This window comes from Amphiprion ocellaris, chromosome 6 (assembly GCF_022539595.1).
Source record: "Amphiprion ocellaris isolate individual 3 ecotype Okinawa chromosome 6, ASM2253959v1, whole genome shotgun sequence".
NCBI lineage: Eukaryota > Metazoa > Chordata > Actinopteri > Pomacentridae > Amphiprion > Amphiprion ocellaris.
Window position 1 is genome coordinate 33,243,442 of NC_072771.1, and position 20,153 is coordinate 33,263,594.

Here is a 20,153-nt window from a genome sequence, read left to right on the forward strand (position 1 = left end):
ATTCTATTCAATACTCTTCAAATCCCAAAGCTGTGAAAACATTGGAAGGTTTCATGCAATATAACTGCTGATTGTATTTTTTATTGTCTTTATATTATTTTTATTTATTTGTTGAACAATATTGTTTTTCACTGTTTTGTTTTAAGTAAAAACCCCTGGCATAATAAATGTAATGTTATTATGAACATTCAATAAAAAAAAAAAAAAAAAAGACACTTTGGGAAGCTAGTTGTGGTTTTTACCCCCAAAACATGACAGAGAAGTGAAAGAGAAAACACTGTTTTCACAATGACTGGGAGGAAGAGTTCTTTTTCACGACAGTGAAAGATAAATGTATGCGTCCTATTTGCGGGGCGACTATTGCGACGGCAACGCGGCACAATGTGGAGAGACGCGACTTTAGCCGCTACAAAGCTTCCATGCTAACTAGCCATGCTAACTAGCCATGCTAACTAGCCATGCTAACTAGCCATGCTAACTAGCCATGCTAACTAGCCATGCTAACTAGCCACCTGGTAGCGCACATAGACTTTATGCGCACTACGGACAGGAAAATCCGGGACTTAAAGGCACGATGCAGAGGTGATCCAGACTTCCCGACATTCCTACATTACCACTGCATCATTCACCAGCAGGACATATGTATGTACAAAAGTGGCCGGATTTGATCATGTGATGACTCGTGTCGTGAAGATCATAAATGGCTCCAAAGCCAAACAACCAGGACATTGAAGGTGCTGCTGGAGGAGCTGTTAGCTGAACATTGTGACCTGTTACTACACACAGAAACCCCATGGATCAGCAGGGACCAGTTTTGCAGCGTTTTTTGTTGCTGTTGGCAGAAATCCAAGCGTTGATGCAATCCAAAAGGGAAGACACCTTGCTGCTTGAGGATACTGAGTGGATTCTTGCCCTTGCATTTTTAACGGACATCACTGGGAAACTGAACCATCTGAACTGTGACCTGCAAGATAAAGGTAAGACTGCCGCTGACAGGATAAGCTCTGCAATGCCAGGCTTCCCACTAACACACATTTACAGACGAAGAAAGAGGTAACATATGTTGTCATTCAGAACACCGTGCCGTTACACAAAAATGTGAAAAATAATTTGTTGAAAACATGTAATGATTTGTTATCTGTTAAAAATGTTGCAATGCTGGTGAAAAATGCTGGTGATTAGTACTAATGTGATAGGATTCATTTCAAAATGTGAAAGAGTTGATTTTTTTCTTACACAACTGATAATTTGTACAAACATGGGACAGAGTTCATGAATTGTTTAAAATGTTACAAAGTTAGTGGTTTGTACAAATGAAGCATGATTTGATGACAGTTAATGATTTCCTAAAAATGTTAGAAGTGATAATTTGCACAGAAATGTAACTGGTGTGATTTTGAACAAAATGCTGCAAATATTTCAGAGATGGGATACCTCTGACTTTTATATATTGGAACAGATTTCCATATATATGTGTGTGTGTGTGTGTGTGTGTTTCCTACCGTCATTGTTGTGGAAATTGTTGTTAATAGTTATTGTGAGGAATAATTAACATAAATGTGATCAGACAGTCTTTTTACATATTATTTTCATTATTATTATTATTGTTTAAAGATGATGGTGCAAGTTTGCTATTGAGGAAGTTTGTATCAAACAAGGTGCCCTTCGTACTACTCAGTACCCTTGAAGTTGCTCTCGGGTTCAAAAAGGTTGGTGACCACTGCTTTACAGAGTCTGTGACATTTTGGGTATTACACATATTTACTATCCTTGCTGAAAGTTAGATGAGAAGATTACAAATGTGCAAATCTGTCTAGAGAAGGTTATCGTCAATACATGAGTTATGTGCAAGAAAGAAATGAGTGACAGAATCCACCAAGACACCTATGACTTCCCTGAAAGATGTACAAGCTTCAGCAGCTGAGATGGGAGAGACTGATGTCTGTTTGTCACCAGTCTAAGCTTTATGGGAGAATGGCAAAGGGAAAGCCACTCTTCAAAAGGCTCACATTAAACCCCAGCTAGAGTTTGCCAAAAGGCATGTGGAACACCCTGAAGTCAACAGGAGGAAAAGTCTTTGGTTTGATGAGACCAAAATTGAGCTTTTTAAGGCTAGACTCAGTGTTTGGTAGACGCCAAACAATATGCATCACCATTCTCACTGTGAAGCACGGTGGTGGCAGCATCATAATGTATGGATGTTTCTCAGCGGCAGATTTTGAAAGCCTTGTAAAGGTAGAGGATAGAATAATGCACCAAAGTATAGGAAAATCAAATCTGAAGGACAATCTGATGCAGTCTGCAAGAGAACTATGACTTGGGGAAGATTTGTCAAGATAACAAGGCAGGTTTCTAGGTGGCCAAGTCATAGCCCAGACTCCAGTCGTATTAAGAATTTATGGCTGACTTGAAAAGGGTTATTCACTCATGATCCCTGTGCAACTTGACAAAACTTGATAAATTTTTCGAAGAAAATTGGATCAAAATTGCAGTGTCCAGATGTGAAAGATTGATTCAGACCTATCCACACAGGCTTAGTGTTGCAATTACAAAACAAATTGGGTGACTACTTATGCAATTATTTATTTTACATTTTATACTCTTAAATCATTGACATTACTTTGTAGAGTCTTTCTAGGTACAGTTTTTTTCAACAAAGCCAAATTTAATTGTCCATAATTCAGTGCTGAAAACCAATAAAAGTGGAAAACTTCCAGAGCGGGTGAATGCTTTCATAAACACTGTATGACACAGGATACGTGTTTGTATTTTAATTTGCATACAAAGTTTCTGACGCACCTGATGGGATACAACAGTTTGCAGTTACCTTTAGTAAACAAAGTTTCACTCTGTGTTTGTGTGTGGCGCTGTGTCATTAGTGACAGAAAGGTGAGGCAAGGAAGGCAGCTCATCCAGCACACACAGGTGATGCAAGTCTAGGTAAACATTTACTCTAATTTTGTGCATGTTGGCGCGTGTTGTGCGTCTGTGACAGCGATCTGCGAGGTGAAAATGGCTATTTAAACATGGCAAAAACATTCATAAACGCTTGTGCATTCATCCATTTGACAAAATAAGTTAATATGGGTGTGGTGAGCTTTGATAGTTTCGATGGCACGAGGTGGGCCTGTGCGCTTTTGTGGGTGGCCATGGAAACAGTGTAAACACACAGGCAGATGGCTGGTCAGTGATAATTCACTTAAGGACATGCTGGAATTTCATGGGTGTGGTAACGTTTTTTTTTTTCCTTTACCTGTACAAGGGAGCAGGGCAGTTGCCAAGGTAAGTAGTTTTTATTTTCCTGTGTTTGTGATTTTGATTTCCATCACAGACTTCTAGTTCAGCAAAATAGTAGCAGTTGTCAAGCAGCTCATCTTTAGCCGTACTATTGTGGCAGAGCTCTATAGGGGGCAAAGTCTACTTCTTAACCACTTTGGTCCAATCTGAAATACTTTAATGACTTGGATGGATTGCTGTTTGCTTTTTTTTGCATACACTCAGGCTCCCCAGATGACTAAGGCTATGGATCCTGCCTTTGGGATTCTACTACTGAGTGAAATTTCTTGACAGTCATGCTATTCTCAGGATGAACTGCAACAACTTCTTATTAGTTTAAAAGTTTAAATTGTCCAAAAAGTTAGTTTAGAACCAAGTATTTGCAAAACCTATGACATTCTCACCATTCTCAACAATAGATTGTGCTTAGTGATTTTTAGAAAATGTACCGCTGTGTCTAAATACAACCTCACTGAGCATGGTTGTACACTCTAAGTTCTGTTTTTATGAGTTGACACTATTGTAGTACCAATGTCTGTCCATCCACCTGTCTATCTGTCCCATTCTCATGAATATCTCAGGGAAGCTTTGAGAGAATTTCTTATAATTTGGCACAAATGTTCACCAATACTAAAACTGATTGGATTTTGGTGGTCAAAGACATTGTGGACTCACATCACTCCCATTCTTGTGCATGTGATATATCATGAATACTTGTGGAGTACTTTATCATTTCATGAATGTCTTCTGGGCAGCTGTAGTAGATGCGGGTGGTAGAGAGGGGTCTCCACTAATCGTATGGCTGGTAGATTTATCAGCATTCCCTCTATATGCTGAAATGTCCTCAGGCAAGACATTGAACCCAAAGGAATCTTGCCTTTGGGTTCAAGCTTCACAGCTCCACTTCTCTGATTACTGCTAAGACAGGAAAGTGCTACATAAGTGTTCACCATTCATTTGGATTCAGTCATAAACTTCATGGTTAAAGGTCACTAGGACCTCACAGAACATGTCTTTGGTCATACTTTAAGAATTCATGCACTAATTATGACAACATTTCAAACAAGCATTCGTTAAGATAAAATGATTCATTGATGAGCTTTTAGATCAAAGGTCAGTGTCACTGTGGCATCATAATATTAAACAAAATGCCTCGAGATCGGAGGGGGGATTGTGATCATATTTCACATTTTTTAAAATACTGATGTGGTGACGCTAAGCTTGGCTGCACACCTTGAAACTGTGGTGAGTGTATAGATCTCCTGTGCTGAATTTGTAGCTGATTGCTATAAAATCCATATTTAGGGCATTGTCTACTGTCATGGCCATAACTTTGGAGTTTTGTCAGAGTCAGCTTTAATTGCCAAACTTGTAAACACATACTCAGAATCTGACAGATTTTTCTTTCTGTCAGCAAACTGAAACAGTCAAAAAACAGGAGTCTGGACTGGACAACATGGGTGGAAACTGCAACTTGACTGGTTGGTGGAAGTTTAAAACTGCGAGACAATAGTTGTAGTTCTGATTCAGTTAAATTAAAAGCTAATTTAAAACATTAGAAGCCATGGGTGTAGATTTATGCCCTCAGAGGTTGTCAGTCTTACTTCAAGTTAGATGCTCAATGTTATATGTGCCATTTTCACTAAAGTGTTGTCCATGGGGATCTAAATCAAGAAATATCACATTTTCAATTTATTTACCTTTTATTAACAGAGCTGCTTTGTATTTAAGTATTTTCTAGTTTCACCTTTAGTGCAGTGCACTGTGTGGAATCCACTGACACCACTGCAGCACTAAGTATAGCAGAGAGCACCACCTAGTGATACACTATGAGAACTGAGCATCAGTGCCACATTGAAGTCCGGGTCATAAAACCTGGGTGTATAGATGTAATTAGTAGGCTAACATGATTACTGTGTGACGCAAGAAAACCAAAAGAATTTAAAGTGGGGAGCAAATATTGCGGAGAAGCTAATGGGCTGCTGTCAGGCCACAGGAATGAAAGAACAACAGTGTTTAAGATAAGAGACGCTTATGATTAATCCTATCAGAAGTGCTCCTGTGCCAACTTTAATGACAAAAGCAAATTATTATTTTTTTTAATTTTCTGACATGTTTGCTGTAGATTCACCATTAATGTCTCATGCAGTATTTGAATAAAGTCTGTTATGCAACACTGTGACATTTGCACATTTCCTGTACGGGGCTACTGTGGGAATTAGTCTTACGTGGTCTGCTCTGAGTAAGTACATGATGTTTTGGTTTTTTCATTTTAGAACTCAGTGTTCTTTGTTTTCACTTTATCTGTCTCACATAGGGAGTCTTTTTACGATAACGTACAATTAATCCAAACAATAGAATGAAGGACAACACACACACAGTGTTCTGTTTCCTGAGACATCAAAGACCTTTAATTTGAACACTTATCTCATTCTAACACTAGAAAACTGAAACACAAACACGTGATACCAAAATATGTGAAATGATTAGGAGCTACTGTCATGTAGAAGGTGTTTTGAAAGAGCTACAGTACAAATATCAAAAGAAAGAGAAAGAAAGAAAGACAGGACACTTGTTTGATCAGAAGTTGTTCCTTTATAACAGCAGAAAAGGCCTTTATTTTGAAGTTTCCATGCAGAAATAACTAGGATAAATGCTAACAAATAACAAAGCATGTTCCGATCAAAATTTATTTTCAAAATATCTGAGCTGAAGCTTCAATTTCAATTGAAGCTTCTGGTTCAGGAAGTAGTGAATCTGATTGGTTAAAAGGTTGAATAATCTCACTTCGGTGTTTTTCATTATGAAAATCCCCTTCGTCTAATTTAATTGCAGCAGAGGAAGGCCTGTGCAACTAGTAAGAGTTCTTGAACCCTGAGTGCTACTTTCAGTTAATTAGAAAACAATAGAAACCAAATTTAGAATTTATTTCAATTAACATTTTTTACACAAGTAGAAGAATAAAAGCACAAACAAAAAATAAATTGATTTTGTAACATCATCAAGTGGCGCCATAATGGATATGCTTGTGATTCTAAAAGCATGTGAAAACTAGAGAATGCTAGGAGTTAAACATACAGATATATAAGTCTGTAATGGATATATGGTTCAATTGTGCAGTTTGCAGTCGTAGCAGTGACACATTTACCAATAAAATTGCAGTTAATAAGGATAACAGTTGCAAAATAGTCATGTAGGTGAGTTAGCCAGGCACCCATCTAGTTAACTAAGCTGACATTAGCTCATGAGTAGGTTTGTGCCTGCTGATTCATGAAATGTCAGACATCCCCACTGTTTCTTTGATCCACTTGAGGTGTTTTTTGGAGAGAAAAGAGTACACTCCAACTTCTTTCTTGTCGCCACACACCTTTCCTCCAAAAGAGGTGACTCCAACTAGCTGTCTGTCACACAGAAACGGGCCTCCTGAATCCCCCTACAGAGACAACAAACACATGAGCAGTGTGTTTTTCACGGCTCAAAGCAGTTAAAGTGACAACGTGTTTACTTCCAAAATCAAACAAAACAAAGCTCACTTTACAGGTGTCAGCCATTTTATCACCAGTTGAACCAGCACATATCATGTCACTGGTGATAACAGGTTTACGGTCGTAATGGTTGGGAGAGTTGCAGGCTGCTCTGTCGATGACGGTCACGTTGACAGACATCAGGACGGCTGACATCTTCGCTTTTTTGAACTTTTGTCTTGTTTCTCCCCATCCGGCCACCAGACAGCGTTTGCCAGCTGCTGGATCTTGGATGGTTTTACCCAACTCAAGCCATTCCACTGAATCGGTTTTCTTCACTGGTGTCTTTAGCTAAAATTTGAAAAAAAAAAAAACAACAACAAATAAACAACAAAAAAACCCCAATTCCAGTTCAGATTTTTGCTTTGTTCCTTCGCTTACTGTCAGTCATTGTAATGTCGGCTTACCTCGAGTAACATGAGGTCATTGCCCTCTGTAACCTTATTATAGTCTGGATGAGGAACACTTCTCTTCACCTTTTGGACCTGCCTGGAGCATTTCTCCTTTTTTTTGATGGCGTGGACCCCCAGCAACACTTCTTTTATCCTGAAAGAACAAAAACACAGTGTATTGTGCAATTACACTTCACTTATGATAAAGGTTAACAGGCCAAAAAAGTGTCAAATATTTCAATTTTAATTGAAAATATTATTAGTTTTTAGACCTGTGTGTGAATTACTACATTGTAAAAAGGTCAGGGTATGTTGTTTTACTGAGACTTACATTATTTCCCTTCTTGTGAGGCCTCAATGTTAAATTGACTCTCATGTGTGGGTTAATACAACAGTATGCTGTGTTTTCTCTCCCAGAATTAAATCTATACAGGCAGAATTCACTGCATTGCATTTAGACACCTACTTTCTGTATTCTGCAGCAGGGCTTGATGTTTCAGTCCTGATCAACATTTTTCCTTTTACCTCCTTCGGTCTTTTTTTTCACAAAAATTCAACAAATTGAATTTATTAATTCAAAAGATTTGTAAAAATGGTTACAGGACCAGAGTGGAGACTAATTTAAAAAAAAAAAGTCTTTTGCAGCATACCGGTGGTTATCACACTTTTTCTTGTTTAATTATAGATATCACTGATGAAAAAAATAACAGCGTGCGCAAAATTCAAATTGACTGAAATGAAATCATCCAAATCATGATCCATGCTGTGCTTTGCTGTGATTTTGTGTTGTCTTTTCATGCATGAATTATGATAACCTCAGTAAGGATTTTTTTTTAACCAAATGTTTTTATTCAACTTTAGGCATGAAAAACAAGGTCTGAACATTTTTTTAAACCCGTTTTATAAAAAATATTTACATGTCCACTCAGCTGGACAGCATGCATTTTGTTTTAGAAATATAGATTTAACAAACAAATTAATAAAATGATATACAGTGTGTTGAACTGTGAAATGTGATGTGAGCTATAAAATAATACAATTTATGCATAAATGACCGAAACGCCATTGAGTGATTCACTCTGCTGTATAGGTTCCCAAGCCTCTTGCTCATTATCCATCGACTGTCAGCCAGAGTAGAGTACACTACCCCTAGTGGAAATGTGATTTATCATAATTTCCTCCCAATATAAAATCAATACTAGGAAAATTTTGCAATTGCATGACTCCTTAGATGTCACCGTATTTTTATTACCTGCAAGGGTCTCTTTTTATAGAAGGTTTGAACAGAAGAAAATGAGCAGCTTGGTCGGCCACCTTGGTTTCACTGTTTGTTTTTTATTCATTTGCTATGGCTAGCCAATCAACGGCGGCTTTTAAATAGCTATACACTGTAGTGACTTCTATGCATGAAAGGATTAAAGTGAGTAAAATTTTGCTTCATGACAGTTAAATATTTGCAGATATTGCACAGTCCTTCCACCTTTTCATCTAACTGTTGCATTTAGAAATGATTGAACTGCCTGTTAGTTTTTGATGTGCTTTATTAAAAATAAAAGCAGGTTTTTCATGGAAACTCTATTGCAGTTTTAAATAACCACAATGCAATCTTTAGCGTAATTATTACAAAATAAACATTGCAAAATTTTGAGCATTGACTGTTTAAGAAACATGGGTTCCTACTTGGCACAGTGGGCAGCAGTCAGAACCCATTTTGGATGGATTAGTGTCCCTCCACATTGTGGTGACTTTGCCTTCAGCAGAGCCATGAAAGGCATCGAGTGCGGCTCCACTTCTTTCCCTCCAATAATTTCCGAACCATGACCTAAGACAAAAAATATCCAGACAGTTCATTCAACAAGAAGAGCAGATAAATGAGTCAGGAGTTATTTAACCAGATGCACAGCAGTTTCCACCAGTTGCACTGAAGTAACATGACTTTGCATTCTGCATGTTTGCATTCATTAATAACAAAAATAAAATCACTCACTTGACTGGACAATGAGGAGAAGCCCACTTGAGATGAGAACACAGAGATCCCTCAGGCACAACATTTCTTCTTATCACTCTCTTTCATGTGAAAGTGACTACACTGAAACCCACCATGATGCTTCTTTTTATGTGTTAAAATCAAAGGATGTGGTCTGACCATGGAAAAGCACGAGTCAGCAGAATGGACACACCCTCGCTCGCACACACACACACACACACACACACACACACACACACACACACACACACACATGCACACGCGTGCATGCACACGCCGACTTGAGAACTGGTGAGAATTTAAAGTCTGTGGTAACATTTACCAGTAGTTAGAACAATTTTTTTCAGCATTTGTGCAGTGGAGATGTTTCGTGTGTGAAAGCAGCAGGTGGGACACAGTCAGTTACAGTTCTGAGCGTTTCTTATAATATGCTAAAAAAAAACATGAAATCTCCATGGAAACCAGTCTGGTGGAGGTAAAAGTGTTACTACTTGATGAAAAGGATGTTGCTATACTGTGGCAAAGTATGGGAAGCTTTTATAGCTATTATAGACAGATAGTGTGTTTACAGTAATGAGAAACAGCTCCTTGGTGACTTTACTAAACACAACCATTAAACTTTCTAAGTGCTGGTACAAAAAAAAAGTGAACTAGGAGTTAAGTAGGAATTTCACCACTAGAAGGCCCCCACTTTGCGTCCCGACCTGGGCCTGGGATCTTTCTGCATGGAGTTTGCATGTTCTCCTTGTGCACACGTGGGTTCTCACCAGGTGCTCCAGCTTCCTCCCACAATCCAAAAACATGCTGAGGTTAATTGGTGCTTCTAAATTGTCCGTAGGTGTGAATGTGAGTGTGCTTGATTGTTTGTCTCTATGTGTAGCCCTGTGATAGATCCTTTAATGAGGATTGAGCAGTGTATGGGTAATGGATGGATGGATTTAACCTCCAATCGCAGCAGTAGTCCCCAACATGCATTTCTGCAGACACATTAGAATGGCAAGATAAACACTTTTTTACTACTGTTACATCCGCTGACTTTCCTGCCGTCTCTCTTTGGAAGACTGATTGTGTTTCCGATCTGTCAAATGACCTCCACTTGAGCTTCAGTTGATCATTAGTGCAGCTAAATATCAACCCTATGGACCAGCCTTCCTGTAAGTCACTTTATTTCTATTTCTGTAAATGCATGTCCTTATGTAAATGTCTCTTGTAAATATTTGCTTTTGGGTAAACTTGTCATGTCACCCTAGATGTTGAGTTAAATTTGCAACAACTACCTTAACTAGCATAGCTGAGAAAAGTCTATTTTTTAAAATCAGAACACTGCTGTTAAAGCAATTTCTCTATTTTTTCCTGCTTTAAAATGCAGATTTTTGTTTTGGATTGCTTTGCTCATGTTTATCACTAAAAACCACATTCAGATAGCAGTTTTTGTGACAGTTGACCTCTGACCTTTGACCTCACAGATGTCACTGGGGGCAAAACAGTGGGAGACACAAATAAAAAGCTTAAAATGTGTTAATATGACACAAGAAACATCCTGAAAAGTGGTTGGTTAAGGATATAAGAGCAAAAAGTGTGGCCAATAATGCAACAATTCAATATTTATGTTTTTACTTAAAAAAAAAAAAAAAAGAAGGATAATTCGTGTCCATGTACACAGTCCAGAAGATTAAAGATCATGACTGCTTCACAAACTGCTATGAGACTCTGTTGGAATAAATGGCTGAAGTATTCAGCTTTAGTCGTTCCAAATGAAAGCAGGAAAAATGCAAACTCAAGTCAAACTTTCTGCTCTTATATCGTACAGTTACAACGGTGGAAGATTTGCCACATAAACTGTTTATAACTTTGAAACATTGCGTCATTGATTTCAGAGGGAGGTAAACAATAGCAGCCTTTCATTCCTCGGTGGTGGATTGATGGTTGGGTGGCTGCTGATTCTAAAGAGTCCAGCTTATTAACCAGTAGTCCTCTGAAAGGGTCTTAAAGATGCAGGATCACTTTATTTTATTTTAACGTGTACTACCTCTGTCTGAAATGTGATACATTTCCATTTTCACTGTTACTGTTACAAGATAAAAGGAGTTTAGGTTGAGGACTGACTGATATTTCATGCAAACGGCTTTTTAGTATTATCAGTCAACTTCTTAAAATCCAGTAAATACCAGGAGTTGCTGATATTAACTCATCAACTCAATTCACTTCCACAGCAAAGACACATACACTATGAAAAAAAAGCCTTTTTAGTTTACTTTTTTCTGTATTTTTGAAATACACAAATATATAAAGTTACAAAAATATACAGTAAGTTTACATGTCTAATATAAAATAACATTAAAAGCCTGTAATAATGAAAAAACGTGAAATCCCTTTTTTTAAAGAAAATAAACAGTTTTTACATCAACTTCATTGTGATTTTGCAAATATTTTCTTTTTATTGAGCAGAGGAAATGGTTAAATTCAAGTTACTACTGAAGATATATTTCTAAAATCAAATGCAATTAGCAACAATCGGACAGACAAAGAAATATTGGACCTGTAATTTTACATTTATTTATTTGTTAAAAGAGAGATTGTTTATATAATTACACAAATCCATCCATCGTTATATTATACTAATATTATATTCTATAAGCAATTTCATACCTTTAACAAATGCAAATATCCTTCATTAAACATAAGATAACACAACAAAAGATAAAACATAGTTTGCTTTTTTACAGTATACATGTAGAAATACTGCATGACGAATGCGCTACAAGTAAATGATGTTGCTTTATGTCACCTGTAACCCTGCATTAACCCTTCATCAACCAACTCTGTGGCTCTGGAAGTCATGCTTCATTATTACTGCGTGAAGTCCAACTTGGTTGCTGCAATAAATTGATCCACATGTTTCTTCTTATATTTTTGGTTTTGCAGGAGGTAGAAAAAACACAGGTGAGCTTTACATGGCAACATTTACAGCTATTAAAAGGTTACTAATCTACTTTAACTACATTACATTATTGATCAAGAGATTGTTGCATATAAAAGGTATGTGATTAACAGGAAAACAACCATTTGAAGTTTGGGCTTATTACAGGTCAGACGAGTTCATTGTCTTTTTGATCCACTTGAGTTGTTTTTCTGTGAGAAAAGAGTAAACTCCAGGGTTTTTTTTCACACCACACCTCTTTCCAAAAGAAGTGATTCCAACTAGTGCTCCATTGCACAGCAGCGGTCCTCCTGAATCCCCCTGCAGAGAGAACAAACACATGACACTCTGTTTTATCTCTGGCCTTCTGTGAAGCTGGTGATGTGGAGCTGAAAGGCTGTTACTTACGTTACAGGTGTCTGCATTGTTTTTACCATCTGAACCGGCACATATCATGCTGCTGGTGATCACAGGCTTGAGGTTGTAATAATCTGGAGAGTTGCACTTCATTCTGTCGATCACGGTCACGTTGACAGACATCAGGACGTCTGATATTTGCTTGGCATTGTTTTTTGTTTTCCCCCATCCAGCCACCAGACAGCTGCTGCCAGCTGCTGGCTCTTCCACCGTTCTGCCCAGCTTGCGACATTTCACCGTCTTGGTTTCCTTCACAGGTTTATCAAGCTGAAAAAGAAATAACTTATAGATGCTGCATTTACAGAGATTGTCTTAATAGAATATGTGAAAAGAAATAGCAAGTCGGTTTACATTTTATTTAAAATGATTTTTATCTAGCCTCCTCCTTATGAACTATTCCTTTCCATTCATTTTTTCTGTTTCCAGGCAATTCATTCCAATACAGCAATTTAATGAATTGAACAAAGTGACTGTGAACATTTTACAAGGCAACTTTGTGAGACCAGTTAACCCTTGTGTTGTCTTCAGATCCTGTGCACTCTCCTTGTCCTCAAGGGTCAAAAATGACCCGCCTCCACTGAGCCTCTAAAATAGAGCAGCTTGATTGAATTTTCAACCAAAAATCTATTTTACATGAAGAAACAACCTGTCATGCTTCACACACTTTTTCAGTGTCTGAGTTTTGTACTCTTCAGAGGGCAGAAAGACTATTTAATAAATGGACACCACTCGTTTTTATTGCATCAGACGTTATGACTGTTTTCTTTGCTAAAGTAGAGGTTTATTATCACTATTATTGTTGCTAAAGGTACTGCATAGGTGTAAACATGATTTGTTTAGCAAGAGATAGTACTTCTATATCCTAAGAAAGTACCAGAAATGTGCAGAAAGTAGCTTTAAATGCATTTTTTGAAGAGAACTAACAGTCTGCTGTATACTGTACAATGGAATGGAAAACTACAAAACTCAACTGCAAAATGCTAGTCTTCTGGCATCTTTTGAATCATTGTTCCCACTCACAAGGTACATAACAATAATAAGAATAAAATGAAATAATAGATGTAAAACAAAAGTATGAAGAACATATTAAACTCTAATTAGCATATGTCAGACAGTATACAGGTGTGTGGCATGGACTTTTCAAATGTATTTCTAATATATACAGTACACAGTATTAGTTTTACAGTCCTTCTTGTTACTCCTGAATGTCTGAAAAAAATCTGACCTGCTGGGTGCTGAAAACTACACTCATGGCTTCAGCAAAGAGGTGATTGTGGTGCTGTCATCTGCAGCACCTTTCTAGCCTCTGAACACATTCCCTGTTAGTAAACGATGCTTTCAAGAAATGTTTCATTTGGTTGAACTTGTTAAAACTTGAGATTTGTTGTTGCTGGGTGACGCACGCAATCTAAATTTTTTATTGTGTGTGTGTGTGCGCAGTGGAGGATGTGCATTTGTGTGTCGTTGTGGTTTTAGACGTGTGTGATGTGAGTGTGTGCTTTAGTTCTCTATGACTGTGATTTTTAACTGCCGGGTCAAAAATGACCTGAGCACCATCTATGTACAGTCTGTGGCTGTACAGTCTTGGCAGCAAGAGATGAAGATGTGGATAATTTACTCCTGACGATGGACCTAGAAGAAAGACTTTTAAACATTGTCCAGTTTGGAAGAAACTGGGGATAAACTGCTAGAATGAGCAAAAGCTTGACTTTGCATCACCAATCATTGGAGTTGGACCAAACTTAGTGTGAATAGCATTTTTCTCTCTGGTCTAAACAACATTATCAAATACTAACTTCAAACAAAATTGCTCCCATTGTGTTTCTCAGTCATCTTCAACCACTTTCCAGTTCAGATGGCTGCTTCTGTCCTTACCTTCAGCAGCATGAGGTCATTGACCATGTCTGTCCTATCAAAGCAGGGATGAGGAAAATGTTTCTTCACTTTTCGGACCTGCCTGGAGTCTTTTTCCTTTTCTTTGATGGAGTGCACCCCCAGCAGCACTTTGTCAATCCTGGAAAAGCTAATGTTAGATAACAGTCCATCTATAGTAAAAGTTGACAGGTCAGGGGTGTGTAGAAATGATGACTTTATCACAGTTACTGTAAGTGAATTCATTCATAGGAAATATAAAACAAGGTCAGGATGTGATATAGATATTTCATTGAAACCTGCAGAATGTGCTGGCTGATAAGAGCTGAATGGAGGTTTTACCCCTTAACACAGCTGATATAAACACCCAAAGATGTTGTTTTTTGGGGTTTTTTGATGTGCTACTACTATCCTATAGCAGTGGTTTCTGTCTCAGCCCTGCAGTATTTGTTTTCAGTGTCTGCCTCTTGTCTCTCTTTAGATTCTGTTGTGCAAATAGAAACTGAAAAGTAAAGTTCAAATACAAAAGTTTCAAGGCTCAAGAGCACATCTTAACTCAAGCCCTGTGGCTTCTGTGGTTTCTTGAAGTGACATTTATGCTTAATGCCGTCACCAGTTTTTCTTCCTTTACAGAGATCTGTCCACCTTGAACTTTACACTTTAATATATTCTGCAAACATGAATTTTTGAATAATGCTTGCAAAAAAAGGAGTCTTGTTAAAATCGGCAATAGATCTTCACCCCACAAGGAACCAGTGTTTGCTGACAAATACTGACTCCAGTTCAAATAAATGAGTTTAAATGTCAGTGAGCACAGCAGTCTGATCTTGCAGAACTTACAAAAGCACTGACAAAAGGTTAAATAAATAACCATATGTGAGAGAAATGCCATTTTAAAAGGAAACATAATGTTGATTGGATCCTTTTTACTATTACAGTGAATAAGAAATGCTGGTATTAAGCATAAAGTTTGAAAATTTCACACAATCAGTTAAAAACAAATAATGCATATTTGAGATTTTTTTTTTTGAAAGTTTAGGTTCCTACTTGACACAGTGGGCAGCAGTCAGGACCCATTTAGGATCAATTAGAATCCCTCCACATACTGGCGTGTTGGTCTCCAGCAGAGCCATGAAAGGCAACGAGTGTGGTGGATCCACTTCTTTCCCTCCAATAATCTCAGAACCATGACCTAAGGCAAAAATATTCAGACATTTACTCAACAAAAAGAGCAGATAAATGAGTAAATAACTAGTCAATCAGATGCTTTGCACTGCTGTAAGAAAATTAGTAACATGACTATGTACATTGTTTACATGAGTAAGCAGAATATTGCTCCATAAACTGATACAGTATTGAAAGTAACACTCACTTGACTGGACACTGAGGAGAAGCACACATGAGATAAAAACACCGAGATCCTTCTGGGATGACATTTCTTCTTCTTATGTCTTTGATCTGATGCCGAATGCTCTGAAATCCACCTCAATGCTCGTCTTTATGCATTTAGCTCTAAAGGATGTGGTCTGATTGTGGAAATGCATGAGTCAGCAGAATGGACGCAAGCATGAAATGAGAAGTGATGAACTGAACATTTAGAAAGCCTGTGGTGGGGAACAGCTCAAGACCCCCCTAGCCACACTGACGAGAGTCTCTGATAATGTCACACACTGAATCAGAGGAAACTGTGAGAAAATGAAACATACCGGCTTCTGTGAAACCAAGCAGGAAAAGATGCCATGTGAAACCAAGAAATCTAAGAGTTAACTCAAAGTACGGTTAACTGTTGAAATAAGTGGAGGACATTTTTTATGTTACCTAAAAGCAACCTAACCTTTTCTTTTCCCTCTCTCTAGTCCCTCTGCTCAACTGGTTTCCCTGCATTCACTTCCATTGGCTCTGCTACCTGTTTAGGCCACTACCACCCTGTAGCCTGGTCTCTGCCTCATGGACTCCTGCAGTTAAGTCTTCCTGGTCTTTAGCATTTAATCTGTCAGCGTTGTTTCTGTTTGATTCCTCATTCAGTCTGTTCTTGTGTTGTACTTGGTTTTGTTCAGCCTTAGATCTGTTTGGGGGGCTGCACAGTCGCTCGCTGGTTAGCGCCTTCGTCTTGCAGCTCGAAGCTCCCCGTTTTGCATCCCGACCTGGAATCTTTCTGCATGGAGTTTGCATGCTTTGTCTGTGCATGCATGGGTACTCTGGCTTCCCCCCATAGTCCAAAACATGCTGAGGTTAACTGGTAACTCTTGTCTCTATGCGTAGTCCTGCGATAGACTGGCGACCTGTTTTTGGTGTTCAGTTTCTGCTGTTAACTTAGTCTTTAGTTTGGTTTGTCTAGTTGCTCGCTCTCCATACCTCACTCCCTGGGCTTATTTAGTGTACCTGATTTGCTTCCCTGTAAACAATTGTGCACCTGATTATGTTCATGTCCTGTAAATAAGTACTTTTTCACTTAATCTCTGGTTTGCTTGTCCTCACTAGTGTCTGCATTTCCCAAAGATAAGCTGTGACAAAGGCCTTATTCAAAAATGTTTTAAAACTCCAATGATTCTTATTTTCAGGCGATTATACACTCATGAAAACATAAATGTGAGCAATGCATTTTACTACAGCCAACGGAGCCTCCTAAATCTTTAATTTTCCTTTTAAAGAGCAAAAATTGTAAAAGAAAAAAATCAAACGTTTCAGTAGATTTTTATTTATGACTCTTGATTACATGAACATCCACCAAATAACATAAAAGTTGCTTCCAGTAATGTTCTACTGTTGATCAAAGTGACGTTTAACAAGAAATCTGACTGTTTTATAATGCCCTAAAAGCACCACAGAGATGGAAAAACTGAAGATGAAGGTTTGAGGAGCATTAAGACAGCAAGATATTTGGTTAATTGTTACGACTGCGGTCGTTATTGTAGTTTCCTGTGCTGTGTCCTTTTTATGTCCCTATCATGTATGCAAATAGGGCTGCGCCGCACCACGGTCACGGTTGGACGCCAGGATGACGGCTCGGCACTGGATTGGTTGGCTGTACCAGGAAGCCCGAGATATAAAGGCGGAACCGTGACGTCGTCTCCGGGGGTCAGAGGGCCAGAGGGCGTGGCTACATCCTACCCTGCTTCCAACCTACACGTCAGCACACTTGGGTTCCAGTGATCAGCTGTGATTTAGAGATTTAATATTGAGTGATCGCAGTGAGCAGCCACCTTTTGTTTAACCGTTTTTTTCTCATGTTTAAGTTAGGATAGGGAGGTTAGACTTTGTTGTTCTTTTTACCTTTTTGTTTTTGGCAGATCAGTTTTGGGTTAATAGCTTAGTGGCGTTTTGTTTGTTGTTTTGGTTTTGCTCACTGTCGCTTTCAGTTACCAGTCCCCCATTGTTTCAGTTCTTAAAATTTGTTGAGAAATAAATACCTAATCTTTTTGCGAAAACGTGTGTTGGAAATGCTTGGGACAGGGGAAGGATGCCTCTTCGTTTCTATCGTATTTGTGTGAGTCAGCTAGAGCTGACATTATTCAGTTGATAGAGGACAATTTACTCCTCTTTTCGGATCATCCTCGTCAAACGTGTGTGTTGTTCCATGATATTCATGTGCAGGGTCATCCTCCTATCAAACACATGTATACAGGGTTAATCCGACAAAAAGGGCCCTAATGCAGCAGGAGGTGAGCTATCTTGTGGAACATGGGTTAGCTGTCCCAGCATCAGCGCATGGAGCTCTCCATGTGTGCTGGTTCCGAAACCAGACAACACTCATCGTTTTTGTAATGATTACCGAAAGGTAAATGCAGTCACAATACCCGACTCCTATCCGTTGCCACGGATGGAGGATTGTATAGACCGGGTGGGTTCTGCCAGATTTGCGACCAAACTGGACCTTCTAAAAGGCTACTGGCAGGTTCCGTTAACGCCCCGTGCGTCAGAAATATCCGCATTTGTTACTCCTGATGCTTTCCTCCAGTACACTGTTATGCCATTTGGGTTGAGAAACGCTCCCGCTACTTTCCAGCGTCTTATGCATGTAGTTCTGGTTGGAGTGAAAACCTGTGACGCATATCTGGATGATGTAGTGGCTTATTCCTCCACATGGTCAGAGCATCTGAAGACGTTATCTGAGATATTTAGTCGTTTAGGAGAGGCATCTCTCACTCTTAACCTCGCAAAATGTGAATTTGGGAAAGGAACTGTGACTTATCTGGGGAAACAGGTGGGTCAGGGCCAGGTTCGTCCAGTAACAGCCAAGGTGCAGGCTGTAGTAGAGTTCCCTGTTCCTCAGTAGAAACGAGCGTTGCGCCGTTTTCTTGGTATGTGTGGGTATTATCGAGGATTCTGCAGAAATTTTTCAGAGGTTGTCGCTCCTCTTACTGCCCTAGTTAGTCCGTTAAGAAATTTTGTGTGGACCCCCGCTTGTCAAGCTGCTTTTGAGTCAGCCAAAGCTCTGTTATGTAGCGCTCCTGTTCTTGCTGCGCCCGATTTTGCGCGTCCTTTTAATTTGGAGGTGGATGCTCGTGTGTGGGGTGCAGGCGCTGTTCTCCTGCAGGAAGACGACCAGAAACTCGACCATCCCATCTGCTACTTTTCTAAAAAGTTCAACAAGCATCAGGTACATTATAGTACCATAGAAAAGGAAGCACTGGCCTTGCTGCTCGCCCTGCAGAACTTTGAAGTTTATCTAGGTTCTAGCTCACAAACAGTTCAGGTTTTTACGGACCATAATCCTCTAGTGTTTCTCTCTAGGATGAGAAATTGCAACCAGAGGCTCATGCGTTGCTCTCTTTTGCTGCAAGATTTTAACTTGCAGATTCGTCATAAGAAGGGTTCTGAAAATATATTGGCTGACACTCTGTCAAGGTCCTATTTGAATTAAATACCTTAGAGGGGGTATTTAATTCTTGGGGAAGGGGGTGTTACGACTGCGGTCGTTATTGTAGTTTCCTGTGCTGCGTGTCCTTTTTATGTCCCTATCATGTATGCAAATAGGGCTGCGCCGCACCACGGACACGGTTGGTCGCCAGGATGACGGCTCGGCACTGGATTGGTTGGCTGTACCAGGAAGCCCGCGATATAAAGGCGGAACCGTGACGTCGTCTCCGGGTCAGAGGGTCAGAGGGCGTGGCTACATCCTACCCTGCTTCCAACCTACACGTCAGCACACTTGGGTTCCAGTGATCAGCTGTGATTTAGGGATTTAATATTGAGTGATCGCAGTGAGCAGCCACCTTTTGTTTAACCGTTTTTTTCTCATGTTTAAGTTAGGATAGGGAGGTTAGACTTTGTTGTTCTTTTTACCTTTTTGTTTTTGGCAGATCAGTTTTGGGTTAATAGCTTAGTGGCGTTTTGTTTGTTGTTTTGGTTTTGCTCACTGTCGCTTTCAGTTACCAGTCCCCATTGTTTCAGTTCTTAAAATTTGTTGAGAAATAAATACCTAATCTTTTTGCGAAAACGTGTGTTGGAAATGCTTGGGACCAGGGGAAGGATGCCTCTTCGTGTTACGCACAGTGACCCCTCGGCTGGGCGTAACACAATCTCTGTGTAAATCACATTCATTGTGTTTTATACTTTGTTTTTAAAGCTGAGATATGTCTCATTGTTAATCACAAAATTGTAAATTACACTTTACTTGTTTTGAATCGTTAACTTTATTTTCAAATCATGTAAATATGTTTCATGTAAAAGATGTACGTAGCAATCGTTATGTCCCTTTTTGGTTTGTGGACTACTGTACTGAAACCTAAAGTTTGGCTTCTAAACATTGCCACCTTGTTTTT

The 20,153-nt window shown here is 39.0% G+C and overlaps 2 protein-coding genes and 1 long non-coding RNA gene across 4 annotated transcripts; 1 reads left to right on the forward strand and 2 right to left on the reverse strand.

Annotated features, from left to right (window-relative positions):
* The first annotated feature begins 196 nt into the window (after positions 1–196).
* Positions 197–20,140, forward strand: LOC129349178 (uncharacterized). The gene is made up of 2 exons (XR_008602076.1): positions 197–977; positions 16,245–20,140. It is a non-coding gene; the product is annotated as an uncharacterized LOC129349178 (long non-coding RNA).
* Positions 6,189–9,316, reverse strand: LOC111580754 (granzyme A-like). The gene is made up of 5 exons (XM_023288634.3): positions 9,180–9,316; positions 8,873–9,014; positions 7,208–7,346; positions 6,810–7,091; positions 6,189–6,709 (listed from the first exon to the last, which is right to left on the reverse strand). Exons 1-5 carry the CDS (start codon positions 9,241–9,243, stop codon positions 6,545–6,547), a joined length of 792 nt encoding a protein of 263 aa, XP_023144402.2. The 5' UTR covers positions 9,244–9,316; the 3' UTR covers positions 6,189–6,544.
* On the reverse strand, positions 11,660–15,911 carry LOC111580749 (granzyme A-like). 2 transcript variants are annotated; one of them, XM_023288624.3, is made up of 5 exons: positions 15,761–15,911; positions 15,436–15,580; positions 14,392–14,539; positions 12,508–12,783; positions 11,660–12,420 (listed from the first exon to the last, which is right to left on the reverse strand). In XM_023288624.3, exons 1-5 carry the CDS (start codon positions 15,822–15,824, stop codon positions 12,262–12,264), a joined length of 792 nt encoding a protein of 263 aa, XP_023144392.2. In that variant the 5' UTR covers positions 15,825–15,911; the 3' UTR covers positions 11,660–12,261. The 2 variants fall into 2 exon arrangements, with proteins under 2 accessions (XP_023144392.2, XP_023144393.2); XM_023288625.3 differs by having other exon boundaries at positions 11,674–12,420; positions 14,392–14,530; positions 15,761–15,910.
* Positions 20,141–20,153: the final 13 nt, after the last annotated feature.

Bases quoted from the DNA above. Each gene is read 5' to 3' on its own strand.
- LOC111580749 (XM_023288624.3), bottom strand. From the start codon at position 15,824: ATGTCATCCCAGAAGGATCTCGGTGTTTTTATCTCATGTGTGCTTCTC. The intron at 15,581-15,760 runs GTGAGTGTTACT...TTTTTGCCTTAG, and splicing joins TCTCCTCAGTGTCCAGTCAA to GTCATGGTTCTGAGATTATT. The intron at 12,784-14,391 runs GTAAGGACAGAA...TTTCTTTTTCAG, and splicing joins ATGACCTCATGCTGCTGAAG to CTTGATAAACCTGTGAAGGA.
- LOC111580754 (XM_023288634.3), bottom strand. From the start codon at position 9,243: ATGTTGTGCCTGAGGGATCTCTGTGTTCTCATCTCAAGTGGGCTTCTC. The intron at 9,015-9,179 runs GTGAGTGATTTT...TTTTTGTCTTAG, and splicing joins TCTCCTCATTGTCCAGTCAA to GTCATGGTTCGGAAATTATT. The intron at 7,347-8,872 runs GTAGGAACCCAT...TTGTTCTTTCAG, and splicing joins ACTGCTGCCCACTGTGCCAA to GATAAAAGAAGTGTTGCTGG.